Source organism: Pelodiscus sinensis, chromosome 4, assembly GCF_052426305.1.
Source record: "Pelodiscus sinensis isolate ZL-2025 chromosome 4, ASM5242630v1, whole genome shotgun sequence".
NCBI lineage: Eukaryota > Metazoa > Chordata > Testudines > Trionychidae > Pelodiscus > Pelodiscus sinensis.
This window is the reverse complement of record NC_143055.1, coordinates 107,558,917-107,585,967: the sequence shown is the minus strand read 5'-3', so window position 1 is coordinate 107,585,967 and position 27,051 is coordinate 107,558,917. Positions and strand designations below refer to the sequence as shown.

Sequence of the window (27,051 nt, the reverse complement as noted above, 5' to 3'; positions counted from 1 at the left end):
TTCCAGTTATTTATGTTTTACCCTTTTCTCATTTCCCTAGTACGTTAGTGTCTTTTCCATTTAGGTGCCAGTCACAAGGTGTTCAGAGGAGTTCAAGATCCAGCTTGGGTCTTTTCTCTGATTTCTGCCCAGAAAGAAGGAATTTTTAGAATGATTGTCTCTAGGACTAACATGAGTTGAACACTTGGCCACAACACACGGAGACCAACAGAGCAGAGATATAAGAGCTCCCTTTTTCCCATTGAGGGAGACACCATGGAAAATGTAAGACTTGTAAATTTTTCTAATGAAAGAAAAGGAAAACCTGGTGAAAACAGGAATGGCTTGTGGATTCCTCTCAAAAGAGAACCAGGACAAGAATCTATCACACCATGGAAACCTAATGCCGGAATTCAGAGCAAGGATCAAACAGACCATGCCCAAGGAAAAGAGAATGGAGAGTAAATATTACCATGGCAAGATGGTAAGTCACTTCAATAGCACTTAAATCTGAGATTTTGGATCCTAACTTTAGGCACCAGGTTTGAAAAATTTGGCTTTTATTTTTAAAGCTTTGCCTACATGGAAATCACGTTTTTCTTGGACTCTTTCAGAACTTAAAAATTTGGTTCTGAAAAGTTTTAAGTATTTCAAACATGATTCTAGGCCACTATATCCTACTGGGTAGGGAACAAGATTCTGGGATATGGTAAGAAAAAGAGGGAGAGAAATAGTCAAATTAAAATACAAAATGTAAATGAAGGTTAGAATTGTCTTTGCTTTAGATAAAACAAACATGAGCCAGACCCTGAGGTCCTTAGCCAGTTTTTACTGAGTCCTTACTTAGTAAAATTGTAATTATGTCAATTGTATGCTGCTGGGAATAGAGTATGTTGACTTGGATCTAATTCACGTGGTCTAGATAAGCAACTATGTAGAAAGATATAGGGACTGAATATTGGCAACTCTGTGTATGTGTGTCAGCCAATTCTAACAGAGCTGAGAATAGAGCAAACTATTATGTTTGTCCCTCCCCCCCAAAATCACAACACAACCAAACAACTAGGGCAGAGAAGCCAGATCCTTCAATGAGAATTTGCTGGAATAAGGCTTATTGAAAAGTCTGCTGAGATCTCAAGATTTGCCCCAATATTTGTCTCATAAAATACTAGGAACAAGAAAAGAGATTACACCTAATATGTTGATGGAAAGCCTGATTTCACAGATTATATTATATTGGGCCAAATCTTGCAAAGAACATAGGGGACTGAACTTGATGACCCCTCGAGGTCCCTTCCCATTCCAGTATTCTATGATTCTATGATTCTGGAAAAAGGTTATACTGGCATGGTGTCAATGACTGTATTGGTTAAATGCCACAAAGTTTAACCAAGTCAATAGAATACCTTGAGAGAAGGTCTAGACATCACAAATGAATGAAATTACAAATACCTTCAATGTATGTACTTTTAATGACTTTCTGAAGAGTAGGATAAACCAAAGTTACTACACTTTTGTTCTATTGAAAGAATTCTGCATACTGTTAACATCAGTAATAGTCTTACTAACAGCTAACCTGAGATTTACAGAGATTAGTTAATATTCTGTGTTTTGGTGCTTTACTCATTTTCTGAATGACATGGTGGAAAACAGTCAGACACTCATTAAGTTTGCTGCCATTCCTAAACATCAAAAGGTGGTCAAAAAAAGTTTTCACTATGTCACAGTTTTGGAAATAACGGAGTGAACTTCTGCATTCTCTGTGGCACCAACTCAAAATGAAAGGGATGAAAAAGACCAGGAAGCCCTCCAAAAACATCTGTATGCATGTCGTGAATAAGCATCAGAGTATAATTAATAAGGTCTATGCCAGATACACTGAATTCACACACGATATGTCTGTGCCTTTCAGAGGCTGCCACTCATTGAGACTGAAATCATGTTAATCTAACTCGCTATCTGGAAGGGAGTCAAAATTGCCGCATTAAATAATTAATAGAATAATTGTGCATTATGAAATTGAAACTCTTCAGCTGAGTGATACTTTATTAATGTTGTAAGCGATTTTGACTACTCTTTCAAAAATATCTTAATGGTCCTCTTTATACATATGCCACATCCAGCACAAGAACAATAAAATGCACCTTGAAAACTATAGTGCACTGATTGAAATGACCTTTGCATTTACAAAATTTACACGAAGACTGCTTTCAAACTTTCCCCATATATAGTGTATATGATATTTGCAGTTGCATACTGTGTTTCATTCTACAGCCTGCTACAGTGGACAATCCTGGACACTGTGCTGAGAAGAATTTGTAGATGAAATGACACATTTCAGGAACAGCAGAGGTTATACCTCTTATTTATCATGACATACATAAAACAGCACAACACCATGGTGTTGTGCTCTTCTCTTTCCCTTCAGAGTTACAGAATGGACAACATCAATTGAAGCTTTCTTAGAATTTGTGGCACAAGAAAACATCTCCCCTGCCATATTTCTCATGCAGGAGCCTGTGTGTGTGTCAGTTTGTAGACTACCAGCAAATTCCAAGGGGATTTGGAACACAGCAGAATTGCCAACATGCTCCTCAAACATCTGCATCCTTCTATATAATATAGGTAATGTTACTGAAAATGCATACCTATATTATTAGCTCATCCAGGGTAGCTTCCTTATGACTTAACATTCTCTTGAGCCTCTCTTCTGGATTCAGTTTCCCATTGGCAGGTAACACAGTTCCATGCTGCCCTGAGGGTTTGGTCAGGGAATGCAAATTTAAATGGCACCTAAAGCTCCATCAGAATCTGCGCATTTGAGAATCAATGCTATCACCTGTCCTACCACTGTTGGTGACCACTGAGGTGGCAATGGCTGGCAACAGACTCTCCAATGAGACAGCATATGCAGGCATGTGGAACAATGCCACACACGTCCAGGCAGGCTTTTCTATATAGATCCTTACACTGCAATTACTACTATAATATCTCAACATCTAGAGTTCAGTATTGAACCTGGGCCTCCCATGTGGCAGGTTTGAATTCTATCACTGACACCTGCATTATTCCACCACCCTAGATGCTTAATGCTGGAAAGCATCTATTCCATAATATCCAGAACTTCATGCTGCATCTATTTCTCACCTTTTGTCTCTCAAGTGGACATCTCTAGACTCCCTCTTTCTGCTGTCCTCATCTCCAAAATGATAATATATGATGAGACAAACGCAAAAACAAAGATGGAAAGTGACTGCTTTCTCACAGGTCTGAAGCACCAAAATGCACTAGAGACTTTTTAGTGTGTTGCAGCAGGGTCTACAGGTAGTGCAGGGCAGGCTGCAGCACTGCAAATTTATACCTCAGCTTGCTGCACACTAAATGTTCAGCTAGATCTGTCCTTAGAGATGTGTTTAAATTAGTTTTAGATTTTATGGGTGAAGTTGTCAGCAGAGTCAGTGACAGTCATTGGAATCTTTGCAGATCACTTGTAACAGTACAGTATCAATAACCACAAGTCAGAAGATGATTAGAAATGAATTCATTATTTTGGAAGGGCCCTTAAGAGATCTAGAAAAAAAAAAGAAAAGAAAATTCCATTCTAGGAATTGAATCCTTACTAAGAGATGCACCTCTAATTTTTCCCAAAGCACTTAATTGTTCTTCTCATTAAAAAGTATATGCTTCAGGAGAACTCTCTCAAAAGTGCTCTTTCTGCCAACCCCCAGAAGATGTTATTGTAACAAAATCTTCTACCTTGGTTGCCTCATTCTCTCAGGACTTTCAGTGCCAAAAGCCATCTTTGATAATTGCTCTTAATCTGTTGGCAATGGCCTCCAAAAGACATATATTATAGATATACTACAAAAAATGTTATATCTATACAGACTTTCCAAAGCAGATAATTACTAAAAGTGTTTCTCTGCATATATTAAGTTCCCATCTATATTATACACAGATTAAACATGATTCTTGCTTACAGAACATGCAGGATTTAACATAATTTCTATCTGCAGGTCCTGCACTTTTCAGTATTAAAACATGTAAATACACATTTTAAAATGAGCACACATGCTTCTGTGTGTGTAAGATGTCCAATCAACTCTCATACTTTTCCACAAATGAAAAGCAGATGCTACATCAAAACATTGTAGCACTCGACAACTGTCACTGAGTATGCTACTGAAAATATTATACACCATGAAGGAAAGACTGGTCCTACTGAAGTGAAAGGGAGTTTTCACTTTGATGGAGGCAGGATTTATTTTATCCCTTGTATTCAGTGGGGAGAAAATAAGAGCTCTTCATCAGGCCCGTGCTGAAAATTCAATATGAGGAAATTCTCAGCTGTTTCACTGTTTGAAAGAATAACCTCTGCCATGAAAGAGCAACAATTAACCCAGTTAGTTCTTATTCATAACATCTAAATCTGCTCACTTTTTGTGGTACAATACAGTATGAATCAAACTGAGTTCCAGTGGGTTGTGCCCATGAAAGCTCATGATACCATTTAGGATGAAATTTAATAATGACAAATGCAAAGAACTCCACTTAGGAAGGAATATTCAGTTTCTCACATGCAGAAGGGGAAATGACAGTCTAGGAAGGAGTACTGCAGAAATGGATCTAGGGGTAAGAGTGGACCACAAGTTAAATATGAGTCAACTGTGTGGCACTGTTGAAAGAAAAAACAAAAACAAACGTGATTCCGGGATGCGTTAACAGGAGGGTCATAAGCAAGACATGAGAAGTCATTCTTCCGCTCTACTCTGATCTGATTACACCTCAATTGAAGTATTGTGTCCAGTTATGGGCACATTTCAAGAAAGATATGGAGAAATTGGAGAAGGTCTAGAGAAGAGCAAAAAGAATGATTAAAGGTCTAGAAAACATGACCTGTGAGGAAAGACAGAAAGAACTGGGCTTATTAAGTTTAGAAAAGAGAAGACTAATAGGAGACATGATAGCAGTTTTCCAGTATCTAAAAGGGTGTTACAAGGAGGAGGGAGAAAAATTGTTCTCCTTGGCTTGTGATGATAGGACAAGAAGCACTGTGCTTAAATTCCAGCCAGAGATGTTTACGATGGACATTAGGAAAAACTTCCCAACTATCAGGGTGGTTAAACACTCGAATAAATTGCCTACGGAGGTTGTGGAATCTCCATCACTGGAGATACTTAAGAGCAGGTTGAATAGACATCTATCAGGGATGATCTAGACTGGGGTGGGCAAGAGATGGCTAGTGGGCTGAATCTGGCCCACAACTGCCTGCCAGGACCCTTATTACAGAGCAGCTGCAGCCACTTTAAATAGCTGGCTGCTAATTGATCTGCAAGCTGGCAGGGAGAAGAATGCTTCCTGCACTGTCTCTGCCTCCTAACAAACTCCCCAAGCTCCCACAGGCCAGCTTCTGGCCAATAGGAGATGAGAAATTTTGCTGGAGGCAGGGGAAGCGAATGAAGCCTCCTCACTCCCTACTCTCTTCTCCTCTCCCCGTGCTGGAGCAGAGCCATGTGGAGTAGCACTCCACTTCCCCAGTTTCAGGCTCCTAGAGAACTGCTGGCTGGGATCCGGCTAGGTAGGTGCCTCCCAGCCAGAGCCTGCCTCTGGCACCCCACATCCTCTTTCTCCCCAACTCTGTACCCCAGGCTACCACCCAAACTCTCTGTATCTCCTCTTCCACCTGTTCCAGTCACAGGTCCCTCCCAGACTCTGCACTCACTCCTACATTCCTCCCCCAGACCAGAATTCTCTCCTGCACCCACACCTCTCTCTCCCCCTGCATCCCATTCCCCTACCCCACGTCACCACCCAAACCCTCTGTACCCCCTTTTCCCTCTTCTCCCAGGTCACAACTACTTCCCAGACCCTGCACCCTCCTCTTTCACCCCTTCCCCAGGACAGAATCCTCTCTTGCACCCATAGCCTCTCCTGGATCATGCACCCCAAGCCCCCGCCCCAGATCACAACCCTCTCCTTTGCCCAAACTCCCTCTCAGACCCCACGCCCTCTCCTGCACCCCTCTCCTCTATCTCAAGCTTCCTTCTACACCCCACCTGCAGACCCAAACCCTGTGCTCCTTCTACAGAAATTCAGCTCTTGACTACTTACCAAAATTGTAGAGTGGCCTCCTATTGAAAATTACTGTCCACTCCCGATCTAGAGAGTGCTTGGTCTGAGGGCAGGGGACTGGACTCGATGACCTCTTGAGGTCCTTTCCAGTTCTAGTATTCTATGATTCTACATTTTTGTTAGTTCTAAGGTGCTGCAGGGCCATTTGTTGTTCTTTAAGTTTTTCCAGTATCATTGGCAGCAATTCCCAATGCAACACTTATGCCAGGGTTGAATTGACTGCATGTCTTTTATAAGAATTTGCGTAAAGATAACAGGCAGACTGGAAGTCAGCAGATAAATCCATTATTGGTCCACAGACTGTCTGACTGCTTAACGGTAATACTGGATAAAGTATTCTTATTCAAATATTTTGACTTGTCAGTGGAAATTTAATAAACCATGAGAGCAAAGTCTATTTTTGCTCATAAATAAAGTTGGTTCTCCACAATTTGTAAATAATGAAGACAGCTCTCTGGCTGTTAGCTCTGCAGGTTCTGTAACAATACTCATTAAACTGCAAACCAAACACTGGTGACAAGCCTCCTGAATTAGATACAAATGTAACAAAAACTTTTAAAAAAGTAGTTCAAGCTTCTTTTCAAAGCGAGGTGACATTTTAGTGAAGATTAAAGTATAAGGCACATTGTTCATGGAAAACTGGTCATCTATACAGATGGTCAATTTTCTGTGTGAAGCCTTCATGTGCCAAAATCCATTTTAAAATAAAAAAATGTTTAGAAAGATGTAAGCACAACTACATAGATATTATGGTATTTACCTTTATCCCAGGAAGTCCAGGAAGCCCAGGAAGACCTGGTTCACCCTATACAGGAAAATTATATAACATCACAGAACAATATTATGATTGGTATTCAGAGAATAACCAGGTATACAATGCAGTTGGTACAGTATGTGATACTCTATATGAGATTGTTATTCATTTCAGGATTGCAGATAGTCAGGCCAACACAATGCAAATTGAAGGGCTTGCTAAAATAGAAGTATGACTAAAGCACATAAACTTGAATGCCTAAATTTAGTCTCCTAAAACTACAATTAAGGATTTAAACATCCCCTATGGATTTAGGAGCCTAACAAGACACATAGGTTGAAAATTCTGGCCAGCATTTTTATCAAAAGGAGAGAGAATTAATTAAATAAAACGAATACTGACATTTACTGCATTTGCAAAAGATATTTGATTCTATCCCCCATACAGATATTGCCTGTGTAGGGTGCTGTGTAACTGTCCAGTTTAGCAACAAAAGTGATTAAAAATAAGCTTAATTTAATTTGTACATTTTCAGGGGGATTACTCAATTATAATTAACTACAGCCTGAACCTTTCTAGTCCAACACCCTTAGGACTCAAATTCTAAGTGATCTAACTAAAGTTATTAAAAAGGACTCTTCAAGGAAAGACTTTTATTAAACACAGAAGAATTAAAAACACATTTCAATTAGTAGTGTTCTATTAAAGCCCAGTGTAGCTGAACGGACAGTATTTCCAGTCCATAACCTTTTCCAAAAATATAAGTTCAATATGATGTATGAGATTAAATGATTTCAAGAAGCTGAATAAAAACTCCAGTTTATTGAACTGAAGTAACCAAATATTCTAAGTTGTATTCTAAGTTGTGGGCAAAACCTATAATGTATATGGCACATCCTTTTTTCATGTATTCACAGATATATTTAATTTAAACATGAAAATATCCTCACATTAGAATCAATACACAATTAAATAAGTAAATAAACTACATGGATCAAAGCCTGTCTTCATTATATTTACACTCAAATAGTGAATCTCATTTAAAGTGCAATACAGAAATGTTGATATGTATTTTCTAGTAATCTGTACTTGCATAGAATATATAAGAATGGGCAAACCCCCATTCCCTACTAACAACTTATTTAAGAAAAGCTCATCCTGTCTGCCAAGAGAATTTTGACTGGTAAGAACTACAGGACTATAGTGTTCCCTGCTTGGCAGACAGCAAATTAGAGTATGAATCTAAACATCTGAAGTGCATTCTATAGTTTATTATTAAAGTAGAACATATAGTACACCTATAGCTAATGATTCTATAGGTTAGCTAGCTAAAACTGCTTTCACTAGCTTTTCCTAATTGAAGCAGAACTTTACTAACACATGTAATTTGCATATCATAATAGTCTTATAAAGTCTGTTTCAAATCATTACAATTCAAATGTGCCATGTTCAGAAACTCAGCTGCAATTTTTTCTTTTACTGATTTAAAAAAAAAAAAGATTTCTCAGAGTTCCATATACTGTAGTCATAAAAAAGGAATGGAGTTTTAGAATAGAGTGGGCCTGATATTCCCTATATTCTAAACATGGTTTTACTTCTTCCCTGCCCTGAGTACTGGAAGCTCTCCAAAGTGTACCTTGCACAGTAAGAATCCAGTTCTCCTGTTGGGATGGGGAGATGTTTCTTACTTTTACAAGAGGTGGGGATGGTGAAAGGTTGCTCCAGGAAGCCCTGTAGACTCCAAAGGGAAGCCAAACTTCTATCCCACACATCCCAGGATTGCAGCAATAAAATCCAACCTCTCCTTGTTCCTTGAGGGATACATTGTCACTAGCTCTCTCATCTATGCCTGCATCCTATCCCATCCTCTGAAATAGGCTCAACGGCACAGAGAGGGCAGGCAATGCTGCTTGATGCACCATTGATTTCTTATTGGAAACATCCTAGGCTGAGAGGGTATCATGTCATATCGAACAGCTGCTCCCCCTCTACACCTCTGTCAACCAAAGAAACTTTGGCTGCACAGTGTCCAGTGAAAGGCTTCTTTGGAGGCTAGCACAGAGTAGAGCTGCTTGCTTCTGACTTTTCAGTGCCTATGTCTGCCAGTTTAGCTCTTCTCTACTTCTCTAGTACAAGTGAAAGAACATCCAGCCATAGAGTCAATATTGATTTCAATTTAGTATGGTGAAATACCAGACTATAATCTCCAGGTCAGTATTTAGTCAAGCATGCAAGGGTCAGTTGTCCACATTCAGAGAGATAGCAAAGCCATTCTTTATTAGTTTCAGATAGTTGAGATTGTGCAAACTTTCTGTGTGGAAAAAAAATTGCCCTCTACTTGTAAGAGTGGATGGGTTAGCCTAATTCTCACTTCTCATTCTAGCCAGTATCATGTTTTTTCCAAACCCAAAATGATCACAAACAAAATGTGTGTAGACCTTGAGCAATCAGTACAATTGCAATCATTGCTACTATCAAACTAGTAATTTATTTTCAAGAGGGAATATCCTGTACTTTAAAAGTTGTAGATAAACAAGATTTTATCACAAGGTTAATCATGAGGAAAACAGGGACTGAATATTTCATGTATTACCTTTTGTCCAGGCCGACCAGATTCTCCAGGTTCTCCCTGATAGAAATATTAAACAAACAAACAAACAACCACAAGATCAGAGAAAAAGAAAAAAAATCAGAATTGGAGAAGAGGAAAAAAGTTATAAAATTATTTGTGGCAGGGATTAGAAAGCGACAGGGATTCTGCAAAACAAAAAGAAAAACAAAAACAAAAAACAAAAAAACACATACACACACCAATCGCCATAAACACAACATTACCTTAATTCCTGCAGCAGAAGATCCGGGGTCACCCTAATAAAAAATTCACAAGAAAACACTGATCACACTCAATATGTACATAGATTTCTCAGGAAACAGATACAGTATAACAAATACATGCATGATTATCCTGGAATCTTCTTAAGTACCTTTCAATTACTGTAGCAAGAATAAATATGTTTTGCGACATTGCATACCAATTTGACCATTTACAATACGTCAGCATTATTCAAAGAGAAACAATTCCGTATTCAAATAAATGCAGATGAGGGATTTGCTTTCCATTTGCTTGAAAAGTTTTACAACCAATAATGTAGCTGATATAATAAAAATGAATTTTAAAGAGATGTGCAGTAGGAAGCTAGAGGGTAGGGCTATGTCCCGTCTTATTTTGACATCTCCAAATCTCTGGCACATATTCTAAATCTAAATCATTTGCCATATCAAAGGCATCACTGATCCCTTTGGTCCATAGCTACAGATGGCAAGTGTCAGGCCTTAATTGATAAAGCTTTGTGTTAATGACATTCAACCTCAAAGAAACCAGTAACCCATCAGTTTATCTTAATCAAGGTATGTCAGAGGACCCATCTCTATTCCACAGTTTTTCACTGTTTTTCTTGGTGCTAAATGTTGCAAGTAACAGAATGTCAGATGAGCTGCAATTTATATGCTCAGAAAAGGTCAGTTCTTTGAGCAACTAGCTTTCAAAGAGGTTCTCTTATGTTTTGTTCAGCTTTAATCTGTGTTGACTGGGTTTGATAGGAGGTAACCTGCCCAAGGTCACAGAATTAGCCAATACTTTTGTTTCTCAGTTCTTTGCTCTATGTATTTAGCCTTCATGGACTTGTGAAAATTCTTGTATTTTCAATTCACTGAACCTTGTCTTGAATGGGATGCCAAAGGAAAGTGGAAGAAGCTAAGTTATCGAATGCTACTTCCCACTTGAAAAGTTTCACTATTCAGCTTATTCATGTAAATAGGTCAAACATGTGGCAAACTGCAGACATCTACAGGACCTGTATACAGTATTTTTCTTAAAGCAGCATGCTAGTGATGCACATACTGAGTAAAATAGGTAATATCTGTAATACACTCTGAAGATGTTAAGCACAGTATAAATACTAAGTATTATTATTATTAGTCTCACACTATATAAAACAATACAATTTAAACTGTGAGTATAAAAACATCAGTTTTTGATCAGCCGTCCAGTGGTTCAGAAAAGCTGAATGAAGAGCCAGAGTGATTTATATTTTAAAAGCTGGTTTTTAATTTAAACAAATGTGTTTTGCTTGTACTCAGTGCAACTTCTGTGAATTATAATGAAAATTAAATAGTGCCATGTACTGTGTTCAAAATCTGTGTTCAAAATCTGACTAGATTTCCTTTTATTTATTGTAGCTTTGTATTCCAAGGGCAAAGAGAAAACAAAAGGACATTTTCTAAAAGGCTGATTCATGTCTGGAAATCTGAGCTGTCTTATTTTGATAGGCATGTATGAGCGATATTGCTGTTGTCCCTCACAGCACGTACCACTAATTTTTTAATAGCTATAAGATAACAAAGCAACTGCAGAGAGATTGTTACAAGTCCAACATTTTAAGGGATAACCCTGGAAATAGCACAAATAAGGCACGAAAGTGTTTATAATCCACTTTCGTTCAAGAATGAAAACAAATACAGGATAAAAGTGAAAACTAAACAGCTAGAGCATGTTCTTCATGCCTCATTCAGTCAGCTGGCAATGAAAAAAATGTCAGCAGGAGAAAACACGAATGGAAGAGCACATCAAGGGGATTTTGTCTGCTTGAGAAGCCAATGATGAGAGCAGGAGAATGGAAGCAAGGACTAGTGAGTGGGTTTCAGTCAAGTCTGCCATAGACTCTGTATGTGATCTAAGATGACTCTATGATTCCAATGTTGTCAAATTGAATATATGCACACAAATTCATATTTACACAGTAAGATCAGTGGGAGCTGCAGATGTGTATCATCTGTGAAAATGACACGACTTTCATTTAGGTGCATAAAATATGGGCATATGTTCCTAACTTGTTGTATCCATGTTTGAAATTGTTACTTCTGCACCTCTCTGTGTCTCAGTATCCCTGTATATAAAATGGGAATAAATAATATGCATGTCACAGGAAGCTGTGAGTCTTAATGTTTGAGATCTTTGGATAAAGATACCATATAACTGCTCATTAATTATTATTTACTTCAATGATTTACTCATTGTTCATTCAGACAAAATGTATGCAGATTTACTGTATGGGGAGTGGACAAAAGAGAGAGTACTGGGTGAACTGACTCTAACCTTATTTCATCTCGGAACCTTATTTTTGGTGCAGACTAGTCTTGACCAATCATTTCAGCACAATGAAAACTTCTCTGGTTCCCTCTTTCCTCAGGCTCAGAGATCCCACCCCATGTTACCTTGACAATAAGGGTACGTCTAGATTACACTGAAGTTTCGAAAGAGGATATGCAAATTCAGCGCGAATTTTCATATCTTCTTCCGATCTCACTTTTGAAAGTGGAACATTCGAAAGTGAAAGTAGTTGGGATGTGGTTTTTTTGGCAACTCCCCCCCCCTTTTGAAAAGCTGCTCTTCCTCAAAAAATTAGGTTGACGTGGCTTTTTCAAAAAGGGGAAGGTTGCTGAAAAAAATGAGCTTGAAAGTGAGATTGGAAGAAGATATGCAAATTCCCACAGAATTTGCATATCCTCTTTCGAAACTTCAGAGTAGTCTAGACATAGCCTGAGGCTCAATAAGTCTGTAAACCTCACTGAAGCTCTCCAGCTAAGTACTGCTTTGATGCTTTGTCCTAGAGATGTCCTTGAGTGCATCATATCTCAGAAGCCCAAGAGCCATCTAAATATCCCACGTTCCAAGACTTCTGAGGCATATGGTGCTTCCTGGATTAGCGATAGTATGGAAAACTTTGGCCAACACCCAATGTCAATGGTGCAGCAGCACGGACAGTAGAGAGATTTGCTGGAACACAGTGAGATGCTTCTATCAGGGCAAGAGGGAAAGGAGATAGCTTCTCATATCCCTACAAAGGGCTAGATGAGAAAGTGAAAGGCTTCTCATGGCACTACTTGGAGATCCTGCAACTATGTTGGAAGAGAAAGCAATAGAGCTTCCGCCCATCTCCTTAGTATTAATGGGGAGAAGTGACTGATGGATCAAGAAAGGGAAGGAAAGCAAGAGTTATTTGGGGAATATGCTACTGTTGGTAGTTCTAATTAGGAGACGGCAATCATCTTGATTTATTTCTTCTGCAACTAACACAATTAGCAACCACTGGGCCAAATTAATCTCTGAGTATAATGACTGTCTAGAAGAGTGCAGGTCACTGGAGCAGTGCCCACAGGAGCACTGCTCCTAATTACATTGGTGCAAATGTGGAGTAATTACTGTGGCTTCAATGCTTACTCATTCCTAAACCTCTGCCTCAAAAAGATCTTCTCCTATGTTCCTTATCAAACAGTTCTTCATTGCAGAGATAGTCACCAGGGATATAATCAGAGAAGTTCTTTGGCCTTCTCCTATACCTTCACTGATCCATGGAAAGCCTGACTCCCTTTAATTCTGACTGGCAGATCTTTATGTTGGAGAAGTGGGAAGGAAACTGACCAAAGGTAGTTAGCTATGCCAAACCAGGAGATGTATCATAACAATAGGCCTGATGTTGATAAAGTAATGAGTGCCATACAAACACAATCTATCCATTCCCATTTCATACCAGTATTCCAGACAATTACAAAAAACTTGGACATGGTACGAGCATTATATTTCTGTTCAATTAATTCAGTTACATTTTTTTCAGATGACCATGCAAAAGGCTATCTGCTGACCAATTTTTTCTAAAAGTTCTTTTGAACTTGGCTACCAAACCATCTGAGATTCACACAAAAACAAACAAAATATCCTTCCAAAGCTGGACAATTTCTCAATAGAAAGAGGAAATTTTTTTTTTGGCAGGGGCGGGGGAGGGAATGCATGCCAAGAAAGTACTTCAGTAGCAGATACAAATGCTGCCCAAATATTATTGACTCTTGCTAGGATTTTGATTCCTAAGTGTGTTTTGAAGATAAGATTTATGTTCTTACATCAGTTAGGCACTGCAATGCTGAACACAGCAACACCTTTAAATATATGGGACTTTAATAACAAAAACATGCATAATTTACCAAACAGACATAACAAGAATAACTGATAGCTTGTGACCCAAGTTTCTGTGTGATGTATATTTAGAGGTTTATAAAAGATGCACTTTCAGGTCCCATGTTTAACTACTGTAGACCCACTGTACCTAATTAGAACTGATGAGTTTCTACTTTATGCAAGAATAAGTCGAAGTCAGACAATTTGACCTTAAAAAAAGTCTCTTTGTATATTTTCCTTTTGGTGCACCCCCTTTCATCTTCTGGTTAGATTTTATGGCCTGTAACATGTCTATTCACCTCTACATATTAACATATGTACCTTTTCACCTCTGTCACCTTTGGGTCCATTTTCTCCAGCATCACCCTAAAATTAAAAATAAAATCTTTGTCAAGCTGAATTTCACAGTTTTCGAAAGAAACGTACACAGAAATAATTTCCAATTTGCAAACACTATTACCAGGCTAACAGTTTTAATTCACTAGCCAGTGAATATAAAAATGGCTAAATAAATAAATGACTTCATAAGAAAACAAAACCAACTAAGTAAACACATGCATTTACCTTACCACTTTGTGTCTCAAACAAATGTAATAAGAAATTTACATAATTAATTCAGAGCCTACATTCAACTTAAATCCACTGGAGGAGAAAAACAGGAATTGATATATTTAATTTGGATTGGTACAATTAAAATTTGTTGATAAATATAATCTATAAATGGCCCAAAGAGTGCACCAGTGGACTCATGTTAAATAAAAGGAATTTTTATATAAGTAAAGAGTGCCTGTCGTTTGTAAAATATTTCTTAAGGAATTCTCTTTGCCAGGGCCATGATCCATGTATGGGGCCCACGGCAAACCTCTTTGCCACAGGCCCTGCCCTGTCTCCACTCCACCTTGTTCCATGCCTTCACCAAACCCCACCCCTGCTCTACTTCTGCTGTGACTCTTCCTGTCTCTGTTCCACTCCCCTGATTCCTTCCCCAAGCAACGCAAAAATACCCGGGGCCAGGTGGCAGGAGAGGTCAGCCCTCCCCCTGCACTCACCACAGCAGCAGAGCCACCAGGAAGACCTACTCCACCACACTGTGCCACCCTCCTATCCCGCTGCACCTTGCTTCTTCATGGCAGCGAGAAGCAGAGTGCCCTATGGCCAGGAGAGGGCAGCGGAATAGAGCACTGCTGGGCTGCTCTGGATCCAGCTGCCACAGTGATGGGGTGTGTGTGGGGGGAGCAACCCTGCTGCTTCCCCACCCCAGGCTTCTGTAATCTCCCAGGTCCCTCCCATCCACAGGACAGCTGAGGTGGCCACTATCTGGGCCCCCGAAGTGTGGGGCCCAGGGTGGTCACCAAGAATCATGCTATGGATGGGACAGCTCTGATCGTCTTTTACAGATCAGTCCTCCGTCAGGAATTCGCAGGTCTTCAAAACAAGATAAACACAGGGAAAATGAAACATGCTTCACCTTTTCTCCACGTTCTCCAGGATCACCCTGATCAAAAGAGCGGAAACAAAGAAATCCTGAAGTCATGAACATAGGTAATGTTCAGAGTGTGTCATTAGATAACTCAACAGAAGAGCCATGAGACGAAAGAGAACATATTTCATGCAAGACACTATAGAGCAGCTGTATTTCATTTAATATCAGATTATTCAACAGAAGAGGCCATGTCAGAAAAGATTCAAAACTTAAAGCTGATGGGCTGCATCAATCCTTTACACGCAGTGCAAAACTCTGCTAACAAAGGCCAGTCCGTTAGGAGGAAGACTCCTCTTTGTCTTTTCACTTTGGATTAAGGCAGGTGAGGAATAACCTCATGGTTCTGTGAAGCAGCCCATCAGGACCAAGAGGAACCAGAGGGAAATGTGCCCAGTCCATTTTATTCTAGAGGGACTGACAGAAAGAAAAAAAAAATGAAAAAGAGGGAGGGTCCTGAGGTTTGGAGATGAGTTTAGAGAACAATGAGAAATGTAAACCCCTTAAATATTTTATCTAGATTCATAATCTGGTAGCAAGACAAAGAGTATCTAGTGCTCCCTGTATTAAAAGACATCTTAAAGCCATTACTTTTCAAATCACAAGTTGTTTGAGAAGCGAGTTCAAGAGCAAATCCCTTTTCATGTACTGAATCTGACCCTGGCAACCCAGCTCTGTATTTTTGACAATTCTAGTTTATTCACACCTCTTTGATGGCTGATGGTTGCTTGGCAACTTAAAGAATACTGCTGTGAATATGAATTAAGCAATAAATGCAATCACTTTGCTTTCACTGTGTATAAACCAAGAAAAGGATATGCCCCTAAATGGCAAATCACTACATTTTAAAAGACTGTCATGGCTAGCTGTCAATAGCAATGTGATTGGGAAAAATCAGCTGAGAGGCATATGTGACCTGATAGACACAACTCATGGGATTAGAATTGGTATGATCCTGAGAGGCCCAATAATCAGCCCATTTTTGATATATCTGACTTGTTTTCGAACAATGTTATCAAGTTTTGTGTGTGCAATTTCATCTGTTTGGAAGCAAGTAAGAAATAATAATTAGTAAAAAAACACGCAAGGCAACATTTTCTTTTTGCCATAACTAAAGATAAGAGCTGTAAAATGATTAACAATTAATTACCATTAATTGTGTGATTAAAAAACACTATTAAACAATAATAGAATACCAGTTATTTAAATCTCTTCTGGATGTTTTGTACATTTTCAAATATATTGTTTTCAGTTTCAATAAAATGTACAGTGCTAACTTTATATTGACTTGTATTACAAATACTTGCCTATAAAAACATAAAACAAATATTTATTAATTCCCCGAATACAAGTACTGTACTGTAATCTGTTTATTATGAAAGTTGAATTTACAAATGTAGAATTATGTGCAAAAAACTTGCATTCAAAAATTTAAAAAATGTAAAACTTTAAAGCCTCCAAGTCCACTCAGTCCTACTTCTTGTTCTGCCAATCACTCAGGGTATGTCTACACAGCAAAGTTATTTTGAAATAACAGCTGTTATTTCAAAATGACTTTCCTAGCATCTACACAGCCAAACTGCTATTTCAAAATTAATTCAAAATAGCAGAGCGCTTATTTTGAATTTGGTAAACCTTATTCCATGAGGAATAACGCCAAATTCGAAATAAGTGCTGTGTAGACACTTATATTGAAATAGGGGCCTCCAGTCTTCCCAGCCTCAACCAACCGGAGCCCTTAAAGGGGTTGACTCTGGCCACAGTGCCTGTGTCAGCTCCAAGCCTGCCAGCCCAGAGCCAGCAGTCACTGCACCTGACCCAGTGGCTCCAAAACATGAGCCAGAAACCCACTGGCAGCCAGTCCTCCACCGCTCCCCAGGAGCAGTCTGCCAGCTCCCAGGAGCCTGCCAGGCCCAGAGAAGGTGAGTGCCTTCCTGCTCCAGGGTGGAGATCATGGACCTTATTCAGGTTTGGAGGGGATGTCCATGATCTCCACACTAGATGGAGGAATGCGGCCGTTTATGGCAGGCTAGCTGCTAGCTTGGCCACCAAAGGCCACATGCGAACCCAGGAGCAGGTTTGCATGACAATCAAGTTGGTCCAGCAAGACCCCCACTCCTGAGCTTCCCCTCCCCCCCTTCTTCCCCTTGCTTCCCCTTTCCAGCTCCCTCCTCCCAGGTTTTCCCCTCCCCTCTCCTACCCTCTCTTCTCCCCTCTCCAACCTCCTTTCCCCAGTCTCACCAGAGTTTCATTTCCTCCCCACCCCATCTAAACAGGTTTCCAAATTCCCAAACACTTGCATCATATTTTCCTTGCAGTGCATGCGTACTTGTCACTAACGTTGACTGGAATTAGGTATGTGCAGCAAAAGAACATGCCCTCCTACACTTTGCACTGTAGAGAGGCAGAACACTACAAATCAGTCAGCATATACAAGTCAAAATCCCATGATACCATCATCCATATACATGCCTATGCTGTGCTTTATTTTTCAATTGTTTTTTTGGACTAACCTTAAGCCCTGGTGCTCCACTTTCTCCCACTGCACCAGGCAAACCTGGCTCACCCTAAAATAACAATAAAGAGGTGGTGTTAAGAAAAAGATGAAGACTGTCAACAGTATTCCACATAATGTCTCCCATTGGATTTGTAGTAGTGATGGAGCAACCTCAAAAAGGGTTCAATTTGGATAAAACCTTAAAGGTTGGGATGTTTATATAAAGCTTACTGAACCTCTTGGGGTTGGTGTTGATCTCATTTACTCCAGTCTAAAGCAGGAATTACTCTATTGAAGTCAGTGAAGTTACAATGCCGACAAATAGTCCCGGAGAGGAAGATTAGAGTGCCTGAGTTGACAAAATTGACCAATATCTTCACAGATCTTTCTACGCAGATAGCTAGCACGTCCTCCTTCTCTTTGGCCAGGAAATACCAACAAATTTATGTTGGTACCTCTGGAAGACAAGTGTACAGAGGCATGTGAAAAGCATGTGTTAGCTTTCAATAAAGGCCAGTTCTAGAAGTGAAAGAGGTTTTGGAAAATAGGATGTTCATTTTATTTTTGAATATGAATTTGTTTGCTCAACTCTCATTCCCTTCTACTGAAGATGGAGAAACAGGACAGGACTTTTCAAAGATGCCAGGTTGGGATATCAGTAATTAAATAATAATTGAGTACTGCTTAATAGTGTTTGTTACATAGGCAGTCAAAAAAACTCCTTGCTTTTCCTAAGTGAAGCGATAGATAAGAATGTTGTTACTTACAACTTTTATACTTTATGAAATTTACCATGTTTTCCCCCTCCCATCTGTGTAGGTGAATGAAGACACCATTTAAAACTTCTAAATAAACACGATGAAGATGTCACCAGATTATTAAAAAGCTAGTAGAGCTAGCCAAACTAATAAGGTTGCCTATACAACCCTGCTTTACTAAATGACCTAATAAGGTTCCTCAGATAACCTTTAACCATAAACATGCACAGCACAGCTTACCTTCACTTGACGTTGATCAAATATGTTCAAAGGCATACAGGACACGATATTAAAAACATATTCAAGTCAGACTCCTAAATGTATATTTAGGTACCTAAATAAAGTGGTCTGATTTTAAGAAATGCTGAACTCATGGCAACTTCCAGACAGACACAAACATTAGACAGGGAACTGAGCTGACCAAACAAGAGGAAAAAACAAAACCAAGAAACCAGACAAAAAACAACCCTGCAGAAATATTCTCTTCTGCATGCACAGAAAAACTGGCAAAAAGCAACCAGTTTTGCAAGCCAAATTAGAGGGCAATTAAAATGGAAGCTGATTGCAACCACAACTATGGAGAGATTATAATCTTCCATTGCCAGACGCTTTTTCCATCCCTAATGCTACGGTCAGTTATAAACCACAGTTCTGCAGTATCCATTCCTGACAATCATGTAGCATTCTATTTCTGAACTAGGTTACAAAAATATGTTATGTTTATCAAGAGCTGGGTAGTTTGAATAATACAAAATAAGAATATTGAGATTCTCTGCAAAGCATCTGTGACATTAAAGAGGGAAGTTTTTCCAGCAGAGTACCTTGTCACAGGGAGTTATACTGCTAATTCAATTCAGGCAATTCATTGCCATTGGTTCCTGGTATTTTTAATTGGGTCTAGCTTTGGATTGCCAACTTTAGTTGGATGTATTCCTGAAATTTCATGGCATGACAATCTTTAATTAAAGATTAATCTTTAATTCCTGGAGACTCCAGGACAATCATGGAGAGTTGGCAATATTAGGAGCCAGCTCTGGAAGCCATGAAGTCTGATCTATCAGTAATCTGGAATTTAAATATACTGGCTATCAAACATACGTGCTTGACAAAGGGCCAAACTAAAAGTCACTTAAAGACATTTGTAATTTGAGACACTGAGATGGACTAAGTACTTGTCTGTTTACTCATTTCTACACCACCCTTCCAAAAAAGACTCATTGTTCATTTCTGTCCCCTTCACTTCAAAATAGCTGTTGTCTGCTGACACTTGCCAAGGGCTTAAGTCTCTAATCAACGTATCAGGGTTCCAAACTGCCACCTTTCCCCAAGGCCTGCATATCATTGGTATTAATGCCCATAGTTATCAGTATGGCAAAAAGAGGCTGCATATGTAGAGCAGAAAATTCACCTGATTTTCCTTGAAGCGAAATGCTGAAGCTTTAATCAAGCCACAGTAAATCCCTCCTAAAACAAAACTCCATCTCTGACCCCCCCCCCCCCGTGGGTCTTTATAACTTACTCTGCCTAAGGAACAATATCCCCATTTAATTTCTCATCTTACACTTTTTCTGCAGCCTGTTTAGTTTCCTGAGAGCGCTGACGGGCCCTTGCCCCCTGCCTGAGGGTAGCACCTGGGCATAGAATGGCCCCAGCCTCTCGCAGCTCCAGAGCTTCGGAAAGCTGGTGGGTGGCCTGGCCCCAAACCTGGAGTTCCAGAGAGCTGGTGGAAGTGGCACAGCTGCAGAGACAATGGGTAGCGCAGCCACAGCCTCTCCTGGACATGCATGCTGGCTGGATCCCCCAGTCCTGAAGCCAAGCTGCCAGCCCTAGTGCTGTGCAGCCAAAGCGGCCCCAACTTTGGGAGGACAAGTGGCATGGCCTCCAGCCTACCTGCCTCAGCCTCTCTGGCACTGGAGACTCTAGTGGAGCATGGGTGGGGCCAGGTGAGGCAGTTTTGGAAGGCACTACCTCCCCCTGGCTATACCAACTACCCATGTCCCTAGAGCCATGTTATTTTAGAAGCCCTGAAACCCTCTTCTCTCACCCACATATCTGGTCTTCCAGCCAAAGAGATTATCCACTATTTTAAAAAGTGTTACTTTTTACCAATGTGCACACAGAACCCTCCAGAAGATGGGGCCTAGAGGTATATAATACCCTCCCTCAGCTTGTTTGTATCACTGTCCTGTGCTAAACTTTCTTAAATGGTGGCCATGCAACCAATCAGCTACATCTCTCCTGCAGTGGGACACTGGTGAGAAACTAAAGATCTCTCCTTCCTCTGCAACTTGTTACAGATAACAATTCCGTCAAGAATTAGGGTGCTCTAAATGCTTATCTTGCTAACCTATTCCAAAACTCTTGCGATAGCCTTTCGAAGAGTGATGTGACCACACAGCACAGGAGTGCCTTACATCTGCGCGGACGGAAGGGCATACAAAAATCCTTTCATAGCCCACCGAACAGTGGTCCAGCCCTGCAAAGAACCTATTACAAGCAAGGAAAGATAATCTCAACTGATTGAAAATGACAGAAGCCTACAGTCTGGGTATCACTAAGCCTTAAGGAGACTGGATAACGCAGCAAAACCACAAGGGAACACTGCAAGTTGCAAAGTTGTTTGTTTAGTGGAAAGTCACATCTCAAAGTGGGACACTGTCATGGGGCGAGCATTCACCCTTACAGCACTTCCAGTTGGTCACTCGGGGAATCAGTACTCCTGCCTCAGAATGCCCTCTGCTGGTCAGGGTCCCAGACTCTGTTGCAGGTCTTCTACTGGTTCCGCTTTGAGTACCTTCCCACCATGGTGCCCTTTCCTCCTCATACTGTCCTAGATCTGTGCCCCTGAATTCTGGTGTCCTTCACTTCCAGGGCCCCCCCAGTTCCCTATACCCAGCTTGCCTCTGTGACCCACTGCCAGTTATCTAGCCCCTGCCACTGCAGTCTAAAATAGCCACTCATTATTGGCAATGGGGTGTGGACTTTCTGCCTTTGCCTTCCTTGGCTGCTTCCCTGCTGCCCTAGTATTCTCAGGCCTTGCCTCAAACCCTGCAGTCTGGGAGTGAGATCAGACCAGAGCTTCCCAGCTCTGCCTGCCTTTCCCCAGCACTGCTGTCTCAGAAAGCCTCCAGCTTCCATGGTAGCTAGGTCCCTCCTGTTCTCCAGCTAGAGCAAGAGTCTCTTTGATCCTCCCTCCAGGAGCCCATATTTATATACAGCCCCAGCTGTGGGCTTCGTTCTCTCAGCACTCTCCCAGGGCTGGGTTTGAACCCTTAAAGGGCCCATGTGGGACAGACACCCCATTATAGACCCTATCACTCCAGCTATTATGGCTTTTAGCATGCTTCTCTGATATCTGTATACTATGGACCAAATTCTGCTCTTCAGTTGCATCATTGGAACTGAGGGCAGGATCTGGCACTATATGCTGATATTTTGGAAAGTTTCAGTTGTTCAAAGCCTTTAAAAATACAAAAACTCGACAACATTTCAAATACTCAGTTGATGAGGAAATTCCACAGGTAGTTATAAAAGCAAACCAGCAGCTGACATTTTAACTGCAGGTAGATTGATGATGCTTCCTCTGCCATACCCTTAAAACACAACATTATTTTGAGTGTATTGGTCCCAACTGGCCATTTCAGTATTTAGGCTGAAAATAATGTTGAATGCCTTTGTTACAAAGTATGGCATATTCCTTTATACATTTTTTAACCAACTACACATTTTAAAACTGTAATGTAAAACACTGCTTAGGTCTTTTTCAACCATTCAAGTAACAAAGAGTAACATAAAAATTTGTACCATTTACAGTGGAAAAGTGGTTACACCATTTTATAAGGAAACAAAACACCACAGGAAAAATCGGTACTTTAACAGTGCTATCGCATGCAGTCATTTCAATCTGTTCGTTTTTCAATTTGGCATTGGTAAAATGAAGAAAGCTGTGGATTTCAATCTTGAATCAAATACAATTTTACATTCACTATGCTGTAGTGGATGTGTCTCCTGACTAGCACTGAAGTATGTCCCCAGCACCGGAGCAATGACAATGAAAATGTTAGATTGTGGAAACTGTTCTGTGTATCATTTAGCTCTATATTTTTTGGCATTTCCCCCCACAAACAGTTGTTCTGTTCACAGCACATTCCAAAGTTTAGGTAATGGTCCACTTGTATTTGTAAACTCCTGGGAAACAAAAGGCACTATTACGGGGAAAGGAGGGAGAGAAATTCACCTAGCAAACATATCCTATACTTTTTTAGGGCATAGGTAAAAATATAACCCAAGCACTACATTAGAATGAGAATGATGACCGTATGGTACCCTCACATGGGAAACTGACAGATGGCTCAGAAAACTGTAAAATCATCTTTGGAGCATTCCCTGTTGTAATCCTTTCCATACAGCAACATACTAATAACATAAGAATGGCCATAGTGAGTTAGACCAAAGGTCATTCCAGTGCCAGGTGCCACAGAGGGAATGAACAGAACAGGAAATCATCAAATGATCCATCCCCTGTTTCTCATTCCCAGCTTCCAGCACCAGAGGCTAGGGACACAAGTTAAACTGACTTCACTATGGCTATAGAGTAGGGCAGTTAAAAGAGGTTAGGTAATCTTAGTGGTTACACATTGCAGTCCTTGCAGCATAAAGCTTCTAATGCAGAGTCCACAGTGCAGCCAGCTCCCCAGGAGTAGGGCTGGCAGTCATTAGCTCCCTGTTGCTGGCTCTGCTCCTGGGGAGCCATGTGTACTGAGATCTCTGCAGCATAAGTTTTATACTGCATTGCCCATATCGTGGGGCAGCATCTGGCTCCCTGGGAGCCAATGAGCACTGGAAGCTGGCTTTTAAGTCGGCTCCGGGCATACACCAGCTCCCGCTTGCTGTCCCTGCTCCTGGTGTGTAACTGTTTGGGTAACTGATAAACTCATACTTATTGGTTAACTGTTTAACTGGTTACACATCCCTACTATAGACACCACAGGACTTGACACTAGTAAAGATAGCTATTGTTTCAGTTAGCTGAACAGCATCTAACACAAAGACACCATTATATTATGCCATCACTAAGGTTAGGTGAATCACACCTTTTAGAATCACACTATCTATCACCCCAAACTTCTGAGAATTTCTATATAGGACACTAGTATGAGTCATAAACACAAAGAGAAAAACTTTATGTAGCAACGAAAGAGCCCCCCCTAACCAGGAAGTTCCTGCATTCATTAAGCTCCCTGCCACAACACATTCTGGTCTTCTACGGTTACTGCAGAGGACCAGGAACTCTATAGTCACTTCACGGCTCCCTTTCTTTTTCACAAAATATTACAGCTTAAATTATAGACAAATGTACAATAAACTTCAATTTCCTTAAAACAATTTGCACCATGATGTCCCCATATCAACTGCATTAAAATAGTCTAGAGTAGTATTCTAAGCCTTTTATAGTCTCTAATCAGTCTTCCAGACCATGCTATCAGCTCTGCTGAGTTTGTGCCTGTAGTTTTTTGTCAAGAGGGCTCACTTCCTGACAGAATATCTGCCAGATCTAGACCCTCTCTTCATTGTATTGTGAAATACTGAAGATGAACTTGATTCCTCCGGAGAATTCTGGATGAGTCTTCAGGAGGTTGGATTAGGGAGTTTCTACAAAATTGGGACCAGGTTCCAGTGTCTGGGAGCTTTTGAGATAAACTTTGTGGCCTGGCCTCAGTTCAGTGTAGTCTTCTGTGCTGAATAATGAAGCTTTGTTGTTGCAGAATTTTTACTCCAGCATCCTGTTTTCAAAATTGCTTCATGTCAATCCTTAGGCATCCTGACATCATAAGTTCTACTAGAGATAGTCCACACACAGGGGGTTCTGATTGATATGTTAGGAATGCTCCTTTATGAGTCCACTGTTTTTTTAAGAAGTCTTTTAAAAGTCTACACTGCTTTCCCCCTTACCCATAGTTTTGAGAATAAAGGAGACTACTAGAATGATGCTCAGAATAAAAATCCGGTGCAAATGCTAGCAATGTTCCACAGATAAATTAAGGCCCATTATCAAAAATGAACACTTCAGGAACTCAGTGTCTCACAAATGCTGACTTTAGTTTCAGGATGACCTGTACTGATGAAGTCTGTGTAAGTATCCAAGTCAATACATGTGGAGAACTAATTGACCACAATGATGTGTGTGTATCCTGTCCAGAAAACAAATCTGTGGCTACTTGTGGCCAAGGGCTGTCAGGTAGCTTTGTAGAGAGTAATGGTTCTCACAATATTTTTTTCTTTATTTGTTACATCTCACAGCCCTAGACTAAGTTCTGAATTTGCCTACTCAGACAGGGCCATTCACCACATAGATTGTTATGGTCATGATCTGCATTTGTTCATACCTTGGTGTCCCTCATGGATTTTGAACAGCAGCTCTTGCTGAAGTACCATAGGGATCGGAATGAATTGTCCTTTCAGAAACAGGCCATTTACCATGTGAAGATCATTTTGATCTTGTGAATATGGAAGTAGGTCTGGTGGAAATTGGCTCCAGAACTTTGGCAAAGTTTAATCAGTTTCTTACCCTTTAGATGTTCACCTCCAATTCTTGAAGTCAGCTGGCAGATGCTGGAATTGCTGCCAGAAAAGTACAAATGTCGACTCTATAGCTTTTTCATCTTCCATTTGTGGCTGCTAAACTGGGGAGCTTGGAAGCGTCTTCTGCTATGAATGCTTTCTCTGGTATATGTTCAGCGTAGTACAAAAATTGAAGTAGCCATAGGCCAAATCATTCCAATTCCAATTAGTGGTTTTGAACATAATAATGCCACTTGTGGTCTGTTTTTATGTTCAAGATCTAGCCAAACAGATAAGCACTGAGCAGTTCACAGAGAAAAGTGACTGCTAGATCTTCCCTTTTCCACTTGAGGATACTGCTGTTCACTTTCTGTAAGCCTTGATGTCCCTTTGGCTGGCTTTGTGTGAGCACTGTTCCTAAACCATACATGCACATTTATCTGTTGCTACTGTTGTCAGATATTTTATTGAATAATGTGAAAAAACACGCGGCACTGAACTAAATTTGTCATGAATTTTACAAAATGATTTGTTATGTCTAGAAATCTTCCTACAGCAAAAATGTATTTGGGTTAGGATAAGATGAGCAAAAGCACTCAATTTGTCCGAATCCAGCTGCATTCCATGTTTGTTAATTATGTGTTCTACACATTTTATGTGCTCCCTTCCAAATTCACATTTCTCATTCAGAGTGAGGCCAGCATGTTGGAAGCATCTCAAAACTTCAGAGTCACACTTATCATGTTCATTTTTATCTCTGCCATATACCTCTTCATCTTCCTGGCAAAGGATGCCAGGCAAACCTAACACAGTCTGAAAGATTCTCTAGAGTTATAGTGCTGAAGATATGCTGAATGGAAAAAAATTAAAACAGGACCTTCCAAAAAGCATTGTGAATGTCACTCAGGGTACATCTACACAGCAACATTATTTTGAAATAACTTAGTCTATGTCTACACAGCAGGCAGTTATTTTGAAATAATGTTGAAATACTGTGAAGCTAAAGGACTTCTTACTCCGACTCCTGTAACCCTCATTGTACGAGGAATAAGTGAAGTCAGAGGAAGAGTGCTCTATTTCGAAATAAGTGCTATGTAGACGCTCCCAATTTTTAAATAAATTATTTCAAAATAAACTACGCAATTGATGTAGCCCAATTTGCGCGGCTTATTTTGAGTTAAGCCCTGCTGTATAGATACACTCTAACAATATAAGTTCTTTAGAAAGGAGGATTTGCCAGAAGCCTGCTGTAGTACCTAACTCAGAAAATTTTGGCTTTTGATAACTGAAATAATGTTTCATGTCTGGACAACTGCATTTCTTCCCCTTTTGGTATTCTCACCATTTTATCAACTGTTGGGAGTTGGTCACATCCACTCTGATTGAACTGGCTTTGTTAACACTGGTCTTCAGCATAGCAATGTAACATTCCCGTCTTTGTATGTACAGTATGTAGATATCTCTACTAAACCAAAGTTTCCACTTCATGCATCTGATGAAGTGGGCTCCAGCCTACAAAAGCTTATGCCCAAATACATTTGTTAATCTTTACGGTGTCAGAGGATTCTTTGTTGTTTTTGCTGAAACACAACTGCCCCTCTGAAACTTGCAAGAAGCATGTGTCTTTCTCTATGGATGCTTTTATTAAGGTGTATTAGATCCACACAACTTCAGATTTTGCCACTGGACTTTAATACTAATACTAGGGAAACATTGTGTAATATCCCAAATGCATCGTTGAATTCTTCTGACATCTTATAAGCTGTGAGAAAGACATGAAAAGGAACCAAAGGGAGTCGAAAACATATTTCACCTTGCAGATGCTACATGCACTGCACGACTGGGATCTAAAATCAGGATCGTTCAGCAAAAATTTAG

The 27,051-nt window shown here is 40.1% G+C and overlaps 1 protein-coding gene across 1 annotated transcript in view; it reads right to left on the bottom strand.

Moving 5' to 3' along the window:
* The window catches only part of COL25A1 (collagen type XXV alpha 1 chain), a 195,579-nt gene that overhangs the window by 68,073 nt on the left and 100,455 nt on the right, over positions 1 to 27,051 (bottom strand). The window contains exons 11-16 of the mRNA XM_075929187.2: positions 17,871 to 17,924; positions 15,346 to 15,372; positions 14,199 to 14,243; positions 9,701 to 9,733; positions 9,459 to 9,494; positions 6,872 to 6,916 (exon numbers count right to left, since the gene is read on the bottom strand). Of these exons, the coding sequence (XP_075785302.1) occupies positions 6,872 to 6,916; positions 9,459 to 9,494; positions 9,701 to 9,733; positions 14,199 to 14,243; positions 15,346 to 15,372; positions 17,871 to 17,924 (240 nt within the window). The remainder of the gene's footprint in view (positions 1 to 6,871; positions 6,917 to 9,458; positions 9,495 to 9,700; positions 9,734 to 14,198; positions 14,244 to 15,345; positions 15,373 to 17,870; positions 17,925 to 27,051) is intronic.